At 36.0% G+C, this 19,330-nt stretch overlaps 1 protein-coding gene across 4 annotated transcripts in view; it reads left to right on the top strand.

Moving 5' to 3' along the window:
- Positions 1-19,330, top strand: part of MMH-1 (MUTM homolog-1) — a 228,987-nt gene that overhangs the window by 167,359 nt on the left and 42,298 nt on the right. For 2 of the 4 annotated variants that reach the window (XM_089832980.1, XM_089832978.1), the window contains 2 exons: positions 18,697-18,774; positions 19,046-19,148. In XM_089832980.1, coding sequence (XP_089689106.1) covers positions 18,697-18,774; positions 19,046-19,148 — 181 coding nt within the window. Of the gene's footprint in view, positions 1-18,696; positions 18,775-18,888; positions 18,989-19,045; positions 19,149-19,330 lie in introns of all 4 variants that reach the window. The other 2 variants (XM_089832982.1, XM_089832979.1) reach the window with 1 other exon arrangement.

Below are 19,330 nucleotides of genomic sequence, written 5' to 3'. Positions count from 1 at the left end.
GGATAAGCTGGGTGAACTTTCCTCAAAGTGAACATCCTTCTCCACAAATATCTCATGAGTCTCTAGATCCATAAGTCTATATGCCTTCACATTGTCTTCATATCCTATGAAAGTACAAGGCCTAGATGTCGATGCCTTGCATCCCTTGGAAGATAGGTTAGCCCATGCTGGACAAACGAAGACTTTGAAGTGACTCACAATTGGTTTTCTACCGGACCATGCCTCAAAAGGAGTCTTCTCGTCTAGGGCATTATGAGGAGACCTGTTAAGTATGTGAGTAGCACTGCTAATGGCTTCAACTTCTAATGTAGGATCAAGAGACTTGGCTCTTATCATGCAACTTGCCATGGTTTTAAGAGTGCTAATCCTCAGTGCTGCAACATTTGTCGTGTGCGGATTGAATGCTGGTGGATTCCGAAGATCAATTCCCTCAAGCTTGCAAAAGTCCTTGTCTTCTGTCCACATATCTGTTCTCATTGTCTACTTGTAATACCTTGATGGCTTTCCTTGATTTGTGTTCAACATGGTCTTAGAGGCTTGAAGCTTATGAACCACTTCACTCTTGTGATGAAGTAGACCCATGTGAAACCTGAAATGTCATCAACAAAAGTAAGGCTGTAGCGGCCTTGGCTGACTAAAGTCATTGCAAAAGGTCCTGCTAAAACCATGTGAACCAACTGGAGAACCCCATTGTCTATTTCTACATGTCCTATCCCTTCAACTTCCATTTTAGCATCATCTCCCACGAAGATGTGTGGTACTTGTGACTGCTTCAATGAAGAAAAGTCTCTCTTTGAAGAACCCATGAATCTTGTTCTTCCTCAATAGATTTTCTAACTCATCGTTTCTTTTAGTCTTGCAATGATGCTCGTCATGATTTGGGTTTTTGCAATATGCACAAAAAAGTTTGTCCTCCTTTTCATTACTTCCCTTCTTGTTGGAAGAAGAATTGCCTTGTTGTGAGGAGGACTGTTATGTCTCAGATTGTGATTTCTGCTTCCACTGCCTCTTCTTCTTGTTGTTAGAACTTTTCCCTCCTTGACTTGATTGGTGCTCATCACTAGCCACCAAGGCTTTGGTCTTTGATGTCTTGAGAAGTCCCAAATTCATCAAATGAGATTGTTCAACAATCAACATCTCTACAAATGCATCAAATGTAGGCTTCTGGTAAGCAGTTCCCATGGTCAACCTATGAGTATTAAAACTCGAAACAAATGAAGCATACTCTGAAGGTAACCTCTTTAGGATGTGATCAATCAACTTTTCATCCTTCATGGGATTTCCACAATCTTTAAGTAGAACCCTATACTCATTGGCTTTGTTGATGTAATCCTGAATTGTGTCAAAGTTCTTTGGATCCAAGAGAAGTAGAATATCCTCAATTTGAAATCCCTTTTCCCCATCCACCTTACCATACAATGATTCAAGTTTATCCCAAGTTGGTTTGGATTTTGTACAACTGGCAATGTGAAAGAAGAGATCTCTATGAACACAACTCCTGATAATTCCTAAAGTCTGTTGGTCTTGTTTTTTCCATTCAATGAGTTCTTTAGTATCAATAGGTTTGGTAATTGTACAATCAACATAAAGACTGCATCTTTTTTCCATTAATCTACTCCATGCAATATCTTTCCATGTAGAAAATTGCGTGAAGTTAGAGGTGGACATTTAAATGAACCCATGATGCAGAAAATAAAAAGAGCACAAAAGAGAGACACAAGAACACAGTATACACCCCCCTTTCACTCAATCGAAAGATCCCCGCCAAAAAAGATGTTTTTGGCACTTTATAAGTAGTGGGTGTACAATGGGCCACTTGTCAAAAATAACAAAGTGGACTTTCTGATTTTGCTTTTACAACTGCCTTTTGAGGCCCAAATCTGTCACTAAGCACTATAGCTCAGATGTACAACAATTCTGAAAAGAAATTGAAGCATTACAATGCAGAAAAAGTCCTAGTTCTGAAAGTGAGAATTTTGTCCACACAACCCTAGAATCTTACTGCAGATTTGGAAATTACAGGAAAAATAACGCACTTTCAAAAAAAATGGAACTTGAAAAGGTGACCAGATGAGCTCGTACGAAGCGTTTGAAGTTGTAAAATGTAGGATTAAGCAGGAACAGTTGCCAAAAGCCACAATTTCTAACAATTCTTTTCACCAAAATAGAAAAGAACACCACCACTGAAAAGTTCAGGAAATTCTACCCAATTTCAAAAGAAATTGCACCTGAATTGGAGTCCGGATGACCAAGTTGTGGCCTTGCAAAGTGAGGATGCCAAATCAAAAAGCAATTTGGAGAGGGGTCTCGCAGGAAAATTGCTAGCTTAACTTTGACAGTCAAATGGCCGTTGCAGTAGTGTAAAAATGACTAGGAATGACGGTCAGATAGTCGTCAAATTTAACCTAGTGAAATGCTGACGTCAGTGAAAATTCGTGCCCTTGCTGACGTGGCGGTATAGACTCCTGGCGTCACTCGTACGAACGTGACACGTGGAAAAGTATGGACTATACGGATCATAAACATGTGGCAGTTTACATGGTTGTACAAAAGGTTGTGTGGGACCTGATTGTGCATTGTGTGGTGGACAGCGTGGCAAGGTGTACAGATCAAACGTGGCATCGGTGAGTAAGTAGGTTGCTGACTGTAGTGTTTTGTCGGATGTCGTGCTGGAGTGGAGGTGGTTGAGCTGTGAGTCCAGGTGGCGGGTCCTACGTGTGACGTTGACTAGACGTTCTAGAGTGTACACGTGGCGGCTTAGGGAAGTCCGCTTGGAGGGTGTTGAGTGGCAGGTTCTATGGATGTGGCATGGGAGTAAACAACGATGCCGAATTTAATAAACAGTCACCATGATTTGTCAAACCATTGCTGGAATATGCTGTTGGATGTTGGAGATGCTATGGAGGGTGCCAGACGTGAACAAAAGAGTTGGTCGTGGTCGGAAATCGCTTTTGCGGTTAGAAAATGAGTGTTGTCGACGAAAAATCACAAATCGTTGCCGTTGCTGGTGTTCAAATTCTGGTGGGAATTGTCCCACATGTAATGTGCAGAGAGCCCACATATAGTTTTAAAAGAATAACCTGTGGGTTTGTAATAAATGAGGCAACCGGGAATATGAGGAAGCCGTCGGTTTGTTGAGACATACGCCAGATTTGTTTGGCCGGTGGTCGGAATGTGTGTAGAGATGTTGCCACTGCGACTTGGCTGAAATTTGAATGTCGTTTGCCAAAATAATAGAGGAATATTCCTCTGTGCAAGGCCAGGATTTGACAACACGGTACCTGCAAAAAAGTTTCTTTTCTATCTGCTCAGAGGGTAAATTTTTTTTCGAAAAATACAGTGGAAAATGCAGAGAATTAAATTACAGACCCGAAGAATTAATCAAATAGATCTGCAAATGACCATACCCGAATTGCAAATCGGGGCCTCCCGGTGCCAATTTGTAAAATTTTTTTTGCCTCACTGTTGACTTTGGCCTAGGGTAGACGAGTTTATAATCAATCTTCACCGAATCAGCGTTCCGGACACCATGGTGAGGTCAGATTTGGCTCTAGACACTCCCAATTTCTGCAGTAGTCCGGATTCGGGCCGAGGTGCTGAAGCAACAATGGTCTCGAATGGCTATGTGATGAGAAAATCTCCTAGCTCTGATACCATGTAAGAATTTGCCTTAGGGAAAAATTCACCCAAGAACTAAGGTTAGATCTTCACCGAATCAGCGTTCCGGACGTAATGGCGAGGTCAGATCTGGCTCTAAACGCTCCTAGTTTCTGCAGTACTTCGGATTTGGGCCGAGGTGCGGAAGCAACAATGGTCTTGAATGGCTATGTCATGATAAAATCTCTTAGCTCCAATACCATGTAAGAATTTGCCTTAGGGAAAAATTCACCCAAGAACTAATAACTCAAACACAAGCACAACTGTAGACTAGAAAGGAGTATGATCAAAATAACAATGTATTCAATTCAATATGCATTAAGAGTACACTAGGAGTGCCTGTATATAAAGGCCTTTGAGATACATCTAAAATGCCTCAGAATCAGCTACATGATAAGTCATACAACCAGGCACATGTCCACTAGATATAGGTTATCCTCCATTAAGCACGGAAGTAAGTGCGATAATGAGAGGATAGGCCTACAAGGGTGTAACACGCAAATCAGTGTTGTAGACAACATGTGCTAAAAAAGGAGTGTGAATAACTGTGTTGTCTACATGACAACTCAGTGAATGATGCAAACTCCAGTGTTGTAGACACCATGTGCTGAAATAGAGTTGTGTACTTTTGTGTTGTCAACATAACAACTCAAAAAGGTGCGCAAACTTCTAAGTGTCTCACAAAATAAAATAATGCATTAACCTAAGTAAACTTAAGTAAGTTTAAATTGTAAATACTTATTGACACCAACATTCTTGAAAGTGAGGTGAATAAGTGATACCAATATGGGCACGGTAAACATGACAGCCAAATGTCAAACTGATGGAAGGAAAATCCCCCATGGCAAAAAAGATTTACAGAAGCAGAATTGTACACACGGCGGCCTTCCCTCCTACCTTGCCTTGTCCGGAATTGGTCATGGAGTGTGCATCTCGGTTTGATTTGGTTAGTAAATCCATCATTTTTGATGAAGGGAAGAGGGTGTTAGCCAACATTGGTGGATAGGTGGTCAAAGAAGCATTCGGTATCCCCCAGTACAAAAGCATGATAGTGGTAATGATGGATCAGGCGACCAAGTCATTTCAAGATAATTGGCAGGCTTTCTTTATTGACCTAAAGCCAAATTGGTTACACGAAGGCAAAAAAGGGAGTACCAAATCATCAAGGCTCACCATGTCAAATTTCAAATCAAAGTACGACGATCTCAATGTGCTTCTCATCTGGATCATGGGCTTAGCTCAAGGTATTCAATTCGAAAATTGGATGTGTTATTTTATTGATGGAATTGAAAATGGAAAAAGAAGATTCGATTGGGCTAGGATCATAAGCGAGAATTTAGTGTTGCAACTTATGACAGTGCAAAATCAAAAGCAATTCTATATGGTGTCCTACCTCTTTTATTTGATTTAGAGGCAATGAAAATTGAAAATTGAATCTAAAGGAAGAGTGAACTTCAAGGAAGAGCAAATTAGGAGGAAGTGATTTGAAAATATTTGAGGCTAGAGACCAAAGGGATAATTCAAGTAGATTAGATGAGAACTTCAATGAGAGAGAATTTCGATCAAGATTGGATAAGTTGGGGAAGGTTGCCATCAAGAAGAAACATTTGGGCACCTTTGCCTCCCTCAATGCCTTTCTCGGATATGCAATAGAATATGAGAAGGATCATGAGAAAACATTGCAAGTAGTAAGCAACATGATGAATTTAGTTGAGCTCAAGATGAAACATACACCTTGCCCTCCCCTGAAGAAAGTCAACGACAAGCTAGCCAAGTTCATCACTTTTGCTAAAAAGATGAAAGAAAAGTTTAGATTTATATTAGAATATCATTTGATGTAAGCGCAAGTGGCAAGTTCCCTTTTTTCTTGGATAGGATAGATGTCTAATTCTGATTGGCTACCATTTTGATGCCTTCTCATTGGTTACCACTTTCCCTTTTTTCATTGGTCCATTGGTTCATTGGTCCAATTTGGATTGTTTATTTTGCCTCTTTATCTCTACCGTCGGTTGTAAATTTTGGACTCGATATAAGGCCATTTGCTCTCATTTGTAAAGGGTTCAAGAAAATTGTTGCTAAGATAATGCCAAAATCGCTTTTCTTTATCATTGTTGTGACTTGCATGGTGATTAAAAACATTTGGTATTATTGCATGGTTTCTACTTCCAATAGTTAGAATTAGATTTCCTTTGAAGCTGTTAAAGTAGATTTCATTTTGAGAAAGTTATTCAGTAAGAGTAAGAGTAGATGGATAGTTGCATGGTGATATTAGTGGATGTTTGATAGGGATCTACAACTAGGCCACTAGCATCCTAGCGGCTTGTTAGGAAGCCTTGTGTGGTAAACTAGTCATTTTCCCTTGAATCATTATATCTATGGAGGTAGAGCCGTTGGTTAGCTTTCATTAGATTTGGTCCATGTCCATTTGCTAATTTTTCCATTCATAGGAGTAGGAGTAAATAGCAAGTAGTTGAGTGGTCGAATTTCATGCTAGAAAGTTAGGAAGGTAAAAGTCATTAGAAGCATTGTTGACTCCTCGTGCAATCAACATCATTGGGCGCTACACCCTCCACCATCACTGTCACTATCAACATCATCTGGCAACTCACACTGAATTACCATCACCATCACCATCACCATCACCATCACCATCACCATCATCCCAAGGTCCAATTTATCCTTGAATGAATAACGTAAGGCCGCCTACGTGATTACTAGCAAATCACATCGATATACTGAGTTAGTATCCACAGGTGTAAGGAACATTGGAGTTATTCTCATGTCTTCATGAGTATTAACATTTCAAGAGAGGAATCGAGTATTTGATATCCCATATCAAGTGTTGAATTGCTATATGTTATGTAGTGGTACAAAACTGACATGAACACATGCAAAGAGGTATGCATGTGGAAATATGAAGAGAGTTGTATATTTGGAAATTGAAGAGACCTTTAGTTGTATAACGAAGAGTCTCTCTATTCTTTATATATATTGTATCAAGCGAAAAGCATTGTACACTTGAACATTTTATTAGAGATGAAAGTTATATTTTTGTGGTGTGACTGGGCTTTTCCCCTCAAGAGGAAGGGTTTCCATGAGAAAATCTCATATCTTTTGTTCCTGATCTTATTCTTTCTTATTGTTGTTTCTCTTTATTTCTGGGAAAAACTTAACATTGTATCAAAGCCAGTCCGATAACAATGTATAGGAATGTTGAAAATAATTGCAGCAATATAGATCTCGAGTAATTATACTTCTACTCATTCATCCATGGAGTTTTGTTGGTTCCTCGTTATCATTTGAAAGCTCATGGCATTGATCTTGCGTGGAGAAAAATCTTTTCGCACAACCTGGGATGGGAAGCCACATTAGATATCATGAAAGCAACCTTTACCAAACATGGCAAGATTGAGGACTGCTCTTCCTTCTCTTTGGCATATGTTTATGTTTTCTGTCTCTCTTTCTTGGAGCTGTTCATCTTTGTGGGACATGGGAAAATTGCTAAGTGGTGTGGGTGTATCATTCATCGAGCAGCAAAGAGTTGATTCTGTATTTTGATTTCTGTTCATTCCTATCTTGGAGTTGCACCTAGTTTCATTGAGTTTATTGGATTAAGATGTCTACTGACTATCCAAAATGGCTTGGTAATGGCTTTCAACTCATTATGGATGTGTCATGGTGATTACAATTCATGTTATGTCAGTCTAAAACCGGAAGCATTATCCTAAGCGTCAGTTTCCTCTATGGAATTAGAAGTGTCTGTCATGCAATTATCGTTTTCCTGTAGAGTTGTTTTGGGTGTGTAGTATATTTTCTAACGTTAAGGAATATTAAAAGCTTTTTTTTAGAATATCGATGTTGTTCTGGTTTTCTTATTCAGATTTGTTTTATGTCACTTTTTGAGTATGTATATAGATCACAACTCATGTGATGGAACATGAAAATTTGCTTGGTGATAGGCGGTTTCCTTATGTTTGAGCTACAGAGCATGGTCATTTTATTTTTGGGCAACATAAAGATTATGTTTTCAATGGTATCAAGTGCGGATCACATTCATTTTCTCCTTGGGTAACATAAAGATTTTGTTCTGAATGGTATCATGTGTGGAACACAATCGTTTTCTCTTTGGGCAAGATAAATATTACGTTTAATTTTTGAGCTCGATGATGTTTGTTTTGAATGGTATTGTATACATTCATTCAAGATCAATCAAAAGTTATTAGTAATGGAAAATATTCTTTTATGTTTTGAAGTTGATTGAAGTCGCAAGCAAACTATGATTCTCCTAAGACCACAATATTTAATTTGGTCTTGAATGCCAAACATCTTTCTAGTGCTAGTCCACTTCATTGGGCAAGAGGTTGAAGGAAAGGCAAACGAGATCAATGTCTCTTACAGAAGAGGTAAGTTTGATTTCACCTTATATGCTCGTTTTGTACAACAATCTTTTTGAAATAGTTGGTTTCTTAGATTATTTTTGTCGAGAGAAAAAAAGCCCTAGTTGGTCTAAATTTCAGTCGATGGAATGTTCTTAATTATTTTGATAATGCTTGTATCTGTTACGTTTATATATTGAAGATTTGATTTGTCTCATGCAATGATCTAATATTTGTATTCAAGTTGTTTAGAATTTATAAAAAGTTTAGGGATTTATTTCTAGTAGGATGATCTTATGTGTTATAAGAATTTGTTGGAATAATCTAAGGTTTCAAAAAAATTTAATTGGAGAATTTGATTCCCATCCTATAGTTTGAATTTTGGCTTGCCCGATGATCTTTAGTACTTGCGAGAAATTACTGTGTATTGTTTTATATTTTATAATATGATATCTTCCATGTACTGTATCATAATTGGTTCATCGAAGTATGGTAAAAATTACCTTTATCTCAACTCTTTAGATTTAACTCTGCATGTTGCTCTATTAGCCACTAGATTTGGAATTCCAACCAAGAAAATGGTGCAAATGATTTAAATTACTGGATATAACTAGTTCGGGGGCAACACCTCATATTTTTTTATATACCAGTTTGAGGACATTATTTAAAGTTTTATGAGTGATGATTGTTCAAGGTGGTGTTACGTTATGCTATCTAGAAAGGTAACCTCAATGTTTGCTACAAACATCACTGTGTTGTGCGATAACTTTGGCTGATTCAGCGATATATATCTTTCTTTGCGTGAAGATGTTATTTTGGTTTCAGTTGTTCTCTTTTATTTCACTTCGAAAGAGATAAGTATATATCACTAGGAATAGTGTATGCTTTTAACATTGATCTTTGTTATAGTTGATTTCACGAGTCATTAATATCTCTCTTGGTTGGAGAGTGCAACAAGAAGCAACGAGATGAGGATGTGGCCTTGATGTTACATATTGAGGGAGATTTTCAGTTTCAGAGGAAGGTCACATTAGCTATCTTTTTGCAACAATCAAGGCTGCCCTCGTTGAGAGGGGGTATCTGTTGAGAGAGAATCTCAACCAGTTTTACACATGTTGCTAATGCATTTTTCTTTGGGAGAAGTTTGAGGTGAAAGTCCTTGGACCACCCTCTGTGCCAAGGCATGGTTGAAATGCATTCTTCTTTGGGAGAAGTTTAAGGTGAAAGCCATTTGTCCACCCTCTTTGCCCAGGCATGGTGGAAATGCATTCTTTTTTGGGAGAAGTTTGAGTTGAAAGCCCTTGGACCACCCTTTGCATTGAGGCATGGTGGAAATGCAATCTTCTCGAGGAGAAGTTTGAGGTGAAAACCTTTGAATCCACCCTCTGCACTGAGTCATGGTGGAAATGCTTTCTTCTCTATGAGAATTTTGAGGTGAAAGCCCTTGGACCACCCTCTACAAGTAGGCATGGTGGAAGTCATGTGCGACTCCATCACTAAAAATTTAATGTGCTTATGGTTAATTATGTGATGCTGAGATAACATGTTTTAATGAGAATCTATATGATGGAAAATTAACATTAACATCTTTGGTTGCAACTATGTGTGCCTACCTTACTAAAGATCTCTCTCTTGCTAGGAGGGAGTGTTGAAGATTTTCGTTGCAATAGAGATCTTTATCCCTAGTTTTATGAAATAGAAATATGATTGTTATGACTGTTATGGTCATCTTTAGTTGAAGGAAGCATTTGTAATAATAAATGAGGTAATGTTTACATGTGTCATTTGAAAAGGCATGCGTATGAAAATATGAAGAGTTATATATTTGGAAATTGAACAGAACTTTAGTTGTGTAATGAAGAGTCTCTCTATTCTTTATATACATTGTATCAAGTGAAAAACATTGTACATTTTATTATCAATAAAAGTGATATTTTGGCGTATGGCTGGGTTTTCTCCTTAAAAAGGAAGGGTTTTCCCAATATAATCTCATGTCTTTTGTTCTTTCTTATTGTTGTGTATCTTTATTTTTTTGTAAAACTTAACATATACTAGCACATCTGAAATCAAGGTAACAAGAGATGGAATGTGTTTCATTAGATCAATTACATAAATAATCAATTATTTGCAGATATGCATCAAAATGTTAGCAACTTATAATACGAGAACTCAACAATCGTAACGCATGAATGCATCTAGAATATACAAACTAAAATGCATTCTTCATTATCTTCTTGAAATCATACAAACATTGAATCCTTCCTATACATTGTAAACAAAAAGTTGTTCAAAATGTCTTAATTTCTCCAGAGTTTTTTCCCTGTAAGAGATCCCCTTTTTTACAATATAATGGACTTGAAGTTAGGGAAAAAGAAAAGATATAAACAAATATCAGAGATAAGTTTGGAACTTCTTGGGGAAATATTTTGAACAAAAAAAAAAAATTGCTTAAATTTAATTGAAAATGCATTTTTTTTTCTAAATTCAATAAGGAGTCAGTAAACGAGTAAACAAACCAAAAAAATTGATCTAGATATATATAAATGCAAATAGGATGTAAAATCACATCCTCATGTGGAAAGCTGATGGCTCATAGCCACAGTCTGATAGTTTGAACTCTAAAGAAAACTAAAAATTGCAAATTATCTTTGTAAAATGATAAGCAAATGCAAGTGTCAAGCACAATATTAAAATAGTCTACATTTTCCTCTTCCACTTCCTAGCAGCTCTAGAAAATACTGTTGGAGCGGGATGGGGTCTAGCCCTAGATGTCTATTGTGATTGTGGTTGTGACTCAACCTTCATCGTGGATGTAGATGGTGCTGATCTTGCCAATGATTCATCATCTATATCCTCATCAATCTCAGTACCCTCGTAATTCTCACGAATGTCATCCAATTCTGTCGAGAATCCACCTTGTGATGTTCAATTGCAATAAGGATCTTTGGCATCCAGGTCAAGTGGACCTGCTGGTGATAACTCTTTCTTATGCTCAACTCAAGGTTATATTGCACAAAGAGGAGGTAATTGGAGCATTCTGTGCTAACTCATTCCTCTTCTTTGTATGAATGATGTCAAATAAGTGCCAATTTCGTGTACAACTGGATGGGCTAGAAGGCTGACATAAGATTGGAAGGGAAAGTGTTTGCTGATTTGTGACATTTCTCTTGCAATTTCGCTACCATGCTTCTGCAAGATAAATATTAAAGAGTTAGAAAGCAAGGTTAATTGTGATAACTTAGTTTTTTTCTACGTATCCTGCATGTGGAAGACTCAATCTAAATATTGTACCTGGGGTTTGAGTGTTTCTTCCTCTCCTTGCCATGTCTGAGGAAAAGAACTTGCGAGAACTGAAGAGGGAGTGGATATTAGCATGGATAATGATTCTGATTTCTATGACAATAGATTTAGTATTGAGCCTAGTCATGAGATAACAATCATTCTAGGTGTTGAAGATGGTTGCATGGAGTTTCCCAATGTGGCTACACAAGTTTTGGGTGCTCAAAATGAGACTAGTGATGTAAATTCTGTCATGTCCCCAATTTCTGCCCTTCCTTAGTGACAACATTTCTAGCAGGGTTGGTCTATTATCTGGTTCCCATAGGCTAGCAGAGCGTAGAGGGAACCAACCCACGGACTTTGAGAGTCATGCATGAGCTTCCCAAGTAGTTTGGAGCAGTAGACAACAGTTTCCTACAATTTAGGAGTGATTCCTAATTTGTAGGGATTGACTAGGAGTTGTCTAGGAGGCATTTTGAGACCTCAACGAATATTTTGGAGACTTAGAGTGCATCTCCTATTTTTTAGGAGGAACTCCTAGTTCAGTGACAGTTCTCTCAGAGGTGCACACAACAGGGGAGTCATTGGGACTCAATTTTGGTTGATTGGGGCTGTCTCCTACTTTTTAGGAGCATCCCTAGATTTTAGGGATGGACTACCAGTTGACACATTTTGTCCGGCATCAGTCACAGACAGGTGACAAGGTCAGATTCACGTTTGATTGGTCATTTTGGGCCTTTTGGGACCATTTGGGAAATATTTTAATATATTTAAATATTTCCTAAGTTGGTGATTAAATAAATTAGAATAAGGTTAATAATATAACCATTTTGGAGTAATAAGGGGATTTTGGCTTCAGTTGATCAGGTACACCTATGTGTTATAGCTCGTTGGAAATGTCTCGAATTATTATACATGATTTTTACTATATGTAGACTTTTTGGTGCCTTCAGCTATGGAATTTTAATAAAGTAATGTTTTCCCTATAGCATGGACGACTTTAATTGGGAAAATGTTATTTTATTATATTTTATTTAAAGGGCAAAGTGTAATTTCCATTTAGGGTTCGATTTACAGTTGGAAGGGGATATAAGGAGATGGAGACCTAATTTCTTATTATCTTTTGCATAATGGAAAACTTGTTTTTTGTGAATTGGCTCTAAGAGAGCAATTCTTCATCTGGGACGCAAACTCCAAGTTCTGGATTGGCTGGGACGTAGCCCTCAGCAGTTATTGGCATTGGATTCTTCAGATAGTGTGCATTGCTATCAGGGATAGAGTACACCATTCTTTATTGTGGATTTAGGTTGCAGATTTATGGTTTCAGCGTTATAGATTGATTCTTTCAGCTGGGACATAATTCCTTGCAGTCTTACGGCTACCATTTGTAGCAGTTTGGCATCGTTGTTGGATGTAAGCTCCTTGGAACTGCATTGGATTTATTATTTGGCTTTATAAATCAAAAATCTGCCTGGTACGATTTATAGCAACTCTGATTTGGCTCTATGTTCTTATTTATTTTCAGTCTCCTCTCATGTTTATTGTTCATTATTCATTACTATTGTGAAAACTATCAAAAAACACAAAACAAAAACAAAACCTTCTGCAACTTCTGTCTATTCTCAAAGACCATCAAAGAAATCACAGGAAAATATAGTTTATTAATTTAAAAACTACAGCAGATCAACAAGGGCATCTATCAGGGATCTTTCAAATTCATGCCATGATGAGTTTGCTTTTCAAAGCAGACCTTAGAGAATGAATCAGAAATTTCATTTATTGGTAATAGGTCCCAAGGTCATGGCTTGTAGGGGGACTTACAATTACAATGGAAGCAAAAGTAGGTTTAGAGATGATCAGAGAAACTACCACTTTACCAGATGAGCCATCTCTTGAGGTACATAGCAGCAATACCTTGGTTAATGATATGTGCACTAATGATAATACACATGATGTTGATCATGAGGTGAGTGTTATGGATACAACCTCCTTTCATAGTGTAGACTTCGATTTAGAGAGCTGACTCAAGAGCCATGAATTTTAGAGACATCACTCGGTTGGGCAATAAAACATGAATAATAGTATGATCACCACAACCATTGGGCATTTTGATGTTGCTCACGAGATGTTAGCCACTTATGGTTGGAGCATTCCTGTGATAGATGAGCACTATTGTAATGTCCCCAACTAGAAGATTATTTAATTTAGCTGAAGTTTCTAAATTAGAATTTTGGCATACCAATTTCGTATCTAATTCCCCTCTCCAGTGAGTTATAAGAATGTTTATATATGCCATGGAAAAGTTGTATGTATGTCGTTTCTTTAGTTCTAATTTAATTTAATAATTAGAATTAGATATGTATAGTGTAACATTAGTTTATATATATTCTTTATTTATATTTAAATATATATACTTTTTTTTAATCTAATATATGTGTATATATATATATATATATATATTTTCTTGATAAATTCATAGACAAAAAAATAATTTAATTTTTAATTAATCCTCAATTCTAATATTTGTGATTACAACTTTTTCAATATTATTATTAAATTTCCTTTTAGGTTTAAGATATATGTTTGAACCATTATATATAAAGCTAGATGAGCACTATTGTAATAATAGTTATATATATATATATATATATATATATATATATATATATCGGTAAACGGCCAAAGCCTTTGAATTATATAGATAAATTAGAAAAAATTACAGATAATGATTATATTCGTTCAAACTAGCACTGGTAGGAAAGAACGGAGAAGAAAACCTCCAGTCTTGCCTAGGACCTTAGTCCTTTACAAAGTACAAATATAAAAGGGGCACACTCCAATATTTAATACATTTCTATGCTATTTTCTTCCTTGATTTATTATAATCTCTAAATGGTTGATAAAATATTTTTTGGAGGCAAATTCTGCGTCTGCATTTGTTTATGTCTCTTGATCATATTCAATATCATCCACTCCAATCTCTATTATGCTTTATGCTTTAATCATGTTGAATTTTGTTGTTGCTCTGGAAACAAAACCACTACAAACTTGTTTTGAAAGTTAGTATTCACTGTAAATAAATTTAATAACTATCTATGTTGTAATATATTCTGATCATTTCTAGTATAAGAAAGAAGCAAGAGGGGAAGATTAATTTTCATTAGTAATTGTTTCTAAAATTCTTGCTATATTATAATGAATTGTACCGAGTCATATCCTAACCAAAAGAAAGTATATTGTAATTGTTTTACTAAGATTAGATTTTTAATATACAAATCTCTTGGTTTTGTGATTGTTAAATAATATGGTCTTTTTTTCATTCGTGTTCAATTTAATTTAGTACTCGATATTTTAAATATTTTTACCGCACATCCCATATTGTTGATGATCTAACTTTAGGTGTTTTGTCGAATTACACATGAATCCAGCTATAGATTGACCATATGTGTCCTAATGATCAAAAGTTCGTGAGTAGTTGTCCTTTACTGCAAATAAGACCATTATCCTAGTGTTAATTAATAAATATCTTCTGCCCTCTTTGAATTATTGAAATGTCTCAGAGTTTTGAGGATTTAACTACTAAAGGATTAATGCTAAATCTACCAATGCGTGAAGAATTTCAAATCTAACCTTTAACCAAACTGATCATAATTCGACTTTGAATTTACATAAGTTGTTGATAACCAGGCTAAAGCTAAATACAAGGTAACAAATCCCAAAGAACATCATGCTAATTAATTTACCCTTCATTACAGAGAGAGGCTTGATAGTTCTAAATTCCATTTTAGAGCTTTTAGGTTAACTAGGATCAGCACTGTATGCTTAAGATGGAAGAATAATCTGTAGCTAAAATAGGAGATGATAAGTGGGGATGACCAAAAGTATCCAGTGATCAAGAAGTGACATTGATCCTCCCACACCATTGTAGTTTGAGGTAAATTTACATAAAAATTAAATAGCTACAGAAAAACAAATGAAAGAATCAATCATGATACACAAAAAACCTTCATCATATGTTCATTACTATATTTTATATACATTATAGAAATTGGCTTTGACTCGAATAGAAGCCAAGAGATCTTATGCCGAAAAAGGAAACCATAAAGAAGGGTGAAAAGTAGAGCTAGGAAACAGGGCAACCGCAAAGGATCTACCAGTGCAAAAACCAAAAGACAGAAAGATGAACTAAAGGCTATAACCGAAAAGTATCAAACTAAGAGAAACATATTTACAGATACTAAGAAACCTATCGAAAGCCAAAAAAGAAGCACTAGACCATCAAACACTAGCATAAGTTAAGAGCTGAGCTTCCTTCTCTTTCCTCTAGCAAACCATGAGGATATCTTTCGCTTTGTCCACGTCGTCTGCCTTTGATCCTTGAGGGAAAACATAAGCTGAAAGTTCTTTGTTGGATTTAATCATATTGGGCAGAATGAATTCCAGCTTGTCAAGGTCCTCAAAGAAGATGTCCGGCTCAATGTAAGCTTCAAACATTTGGAGAAAATTAACAAGCCACTCCTTACTCGGGTCCTCTCTGATTCCTCTCCGGCAAACGAGGAAGTTTATGCTTGCCTCCATTTTTGGCCAGGTTGAAAAGAACTAGATATTGTCCCTAATGTAAAGAGATGACTGCCTAGCTACAATGACATGCATGAGACCACTCGGTGGGTATGCCATATACACTTTAGGAAGCAAGATTGTTAGCTTCTGTTCTATGCTAAGCATTGCGTTTACCATACGTACTAATCATGTTAGGTCGAAGAGATTATAGCAGAGCCGGGTGATCTCCCCACTATCAATGTTTGCCCTAGCTAGGCATGCTATAAAGGAGCCAATAACATAACTATTAGTGTGCCAAGTAAAGTCATAATTGAACGCCTTTTCACCGATGGCTCAAGAAATTGCAGAAACCTAGACACATCATCAACAGGATTAAGGATCCGGTTCCATCTTTCTTGTTTTACTAACCCTCTAAAAGCCATGGTCCTAACTTCTAGGGAATGAAAGAGAGAAATGACTGGCTCCATCTAGACTCAAATAAGCTAAGGAAAATTCTAAAACACATTTACAGTAGAAACACAGAGGCCTAAATAGGGTAAAATAGAGATGTGGAAGGCTCTAAACTCTAGATTATGATAAAGGCGAAACATGCCGCCTAATTAATAATCATGACCAAACGCGGTGGGGGTATTGACAATTCATAATTACCATGCCTCTAGATAATTAAATAATAGTACTTCACAGATTGAAAGCACCTAAATTGATGATTAATTTCATTAAATGAGAAGAAAGGACATATGCCAATTTGATAAAGAGGTTTCTAAAAAGACTTAGTATATCTAAATAAAACCTAGGATATATAACATTAAATCTAACTAAAATCTAGGATATACGTAGTTGATTGAAGCATGAAATAGGGTGTTGAAATTGGATCCTTTGTGGACAGTATCTTCCTCCTTTTCTTTTGCCAAGATGGCGTATTTGTTGCTGGTCGGGAGATACAGGCTCTGTTGTCGATCATTGTGATGATTATCTGGAAGGGACACAGGGAGATGGGGATTATGTTTCACCTTGCTAGGGGAAAAATTGTTCGCTCGGGGAAAGAGGAACACTACTAGAATAAGTTTGAGCATGATAATAGAAAAGAGGAATTTGTAGTAAAGGACAATTACTCACGAACTTTTAATCATTACGACACATATGGTCAATCTATAGCTGGATTCATGTGTAATTCGGTAAAACACCTTAAGTTAGATCGTTGGCAATATGGGATGTGTTGTAAAAATATTTAAAATATGAAGAATTACTAAATTAAATTGAACACAAATGACAACAAGACCATACTATTTAACAATCACAAAACCAGGAGATCTGTATATTAAAAATCTAATCTTAGTAAGACAATTACAATATACTTTCTTTTGGTTAGGATTTGACTTAGTACAATTCCTTATGATAGAGCAAGAATTTTAGAAACAATTATTAATGAAAATCAGTCTTGCCCTCTTGCTTCTTTCTTATACTAGAAATGATCAGAATATGTTACGACATAGATAGCTATCAAATTTATTTACAGTCAATACTAACTTTCAAAACAAGTTTGAAGTTGTTTTGTTTGCAGAGCAACAGAAAAATTCAACATGATTAAATCATAAAGCATAATAGAGATTGGAGTGTTTGATATTGAATGTGATCAAGAGACCTAAACAAATGCAAAGGCAGAATTTGACTTAAAAAAAATTGTATCAGAGATTTAGAGATTCTAATAAATTGAGGAATAAAATAGCATAGAAATGTATTAAAATACTGGGGTATGCCACTTTTATATTTGTACTTTGTAAAGGACTAAGGTCCTGAGCAAGACTGGAGGTTTTCTTCTCCGTTCTTTCCTACTAGTGTCCGTTTGAACGGATATACACACTATCTGTAATTTTTTCTAATTTATCTATATAATTCAAAGGCTTTGGCCATTTACCGATAAAAATAAAATAAAAGTTCATTATTCTAATATTATTACTCGTTTAGTAAAATATTATATTCATGTATAATATTAATATCTTCTTTCATTATGATAATGATTTAGATAATTATATTTTACTAAACAAATTATTTAATCAACGTAATTATACTATTCATAATTATATTTTATTTATTTATTTGTGTAATTCTATATTTAAACTCTATTATTGTTAAAATCCATCTCAGAAGTGGGGACATTACAGTGTTTTGTGACCATGCACAATGAAAATCCAAATAAGTGATTTATTTTGGGCTGAGTGTTACTGTGATGTGTATTTGTGTAGTCCAGCCTTTAAGTTGCAAGCATGTTTTGGGCAAGTCCATGAAACTCTAACACTAGTAGATATTGCCGATTGTTGTAGGTTTACGGTAAATTAATCTGACAGGATAAACAAGGGAAGTATTCAAACATTCAACCTTTCTTGCAACCATAATGCTTTAGGTCTGGAATTTTTTTTTTTTTGGGAAAATATGCTGCAATTGTAAAGTGAATTCAACTTGCAAAAGACAGGAACCAGAACTTGTGTTCTTTAGGAACAAGAGGATAAAAATTACAATATAAGAAGGAATGTATAGGAAATTATTTTCTTCAACTACAATTTTGCATCATAAGAATAATTAAGGTTTTTAGTTCGGTTCTCAGTTTGAGAATGCAGACTTGCCTTTCATTGGGATGCATTTTGTAATCCTCCTACAAAGAGTAATACAAGAAATAAACTGCTAAATTTTGCAAGCATAATCTTGTGGTAACAAGTATTGTGTTCATTTACTATTCAGAGCCTTACAATTAGATATTTAGTTGCATGCCAAATGTAAGCATTAAAAAAGATTATTTAAAAATCTGACTCTTGGAATTGCTGAACAGGCGAGAATTCATCCTTTGCAAAGTTCTTCTACGATGTCAAGGGAGAACTGCAAATCCTTGCACAAGTGTATTAAAGAGGTGAGTCTTTGAATGCAAAGTTATATATATATGGATATATAGGTTGTTCTGAACCGTATATAGTAGTCTCAAACTTTTCAAGCCTATGAAATAGTTTGTGAAGTTGATTTGTAGGTTATAAAATGGGCGGTTCAAGTTGATGCTGACAGCGATCGTTTTCCTTGTGATTGGATTTTCCACTACCGATGGGCCAAAAGGCCTGGGAAAGTTATTGGTAAGGATCAGGAAAATGGTATATATATGACATTTAGTTTTCTTAATGGTTTGGCAGGTGATTGAAAAGGCATTGGAAGTTGGAGCAGATAGTAATCAATATCCCGAGAATTGGATATTTCACTCTCGGGAAAAGAAACCTGGCAAAGCATTTGTAGATGGTCTGTTACTCTACTCAATGCATTCTTAGTTTTCCAAAAATACTACATAAAGCAGTGTGATTGCTCACAGTCAAAAGAAGAGTTACGTGTCTCACTTTTCCACATCCAAAATAAAAGTTTTCTAAGATGCTGTTCATGTCACTAGATGTTGAGCTGGGTATGGATAAGACTGGGAACTCAGT

The sequence above is a fragment of the Cupressus sempervirens genome, chromosome 5 (genome assembly GCF_028749045.1).
Source record: "Cupressus sempervirens isolate cs-2001-9-10 chromosome 5, ASM2874904v1, whole genome shotgun sequence".
In the NCBI taxonomy this organism is placed as follows: Eukaryota; Viridiplantae; Streptophyta; class Pinopsida; order Cupressales; family Cupressaceae; genus Cupressus; species Cupressus sempervirens.
This window is presented reverse-complemented; position numbering and strand designations above follow the sequence as displayed.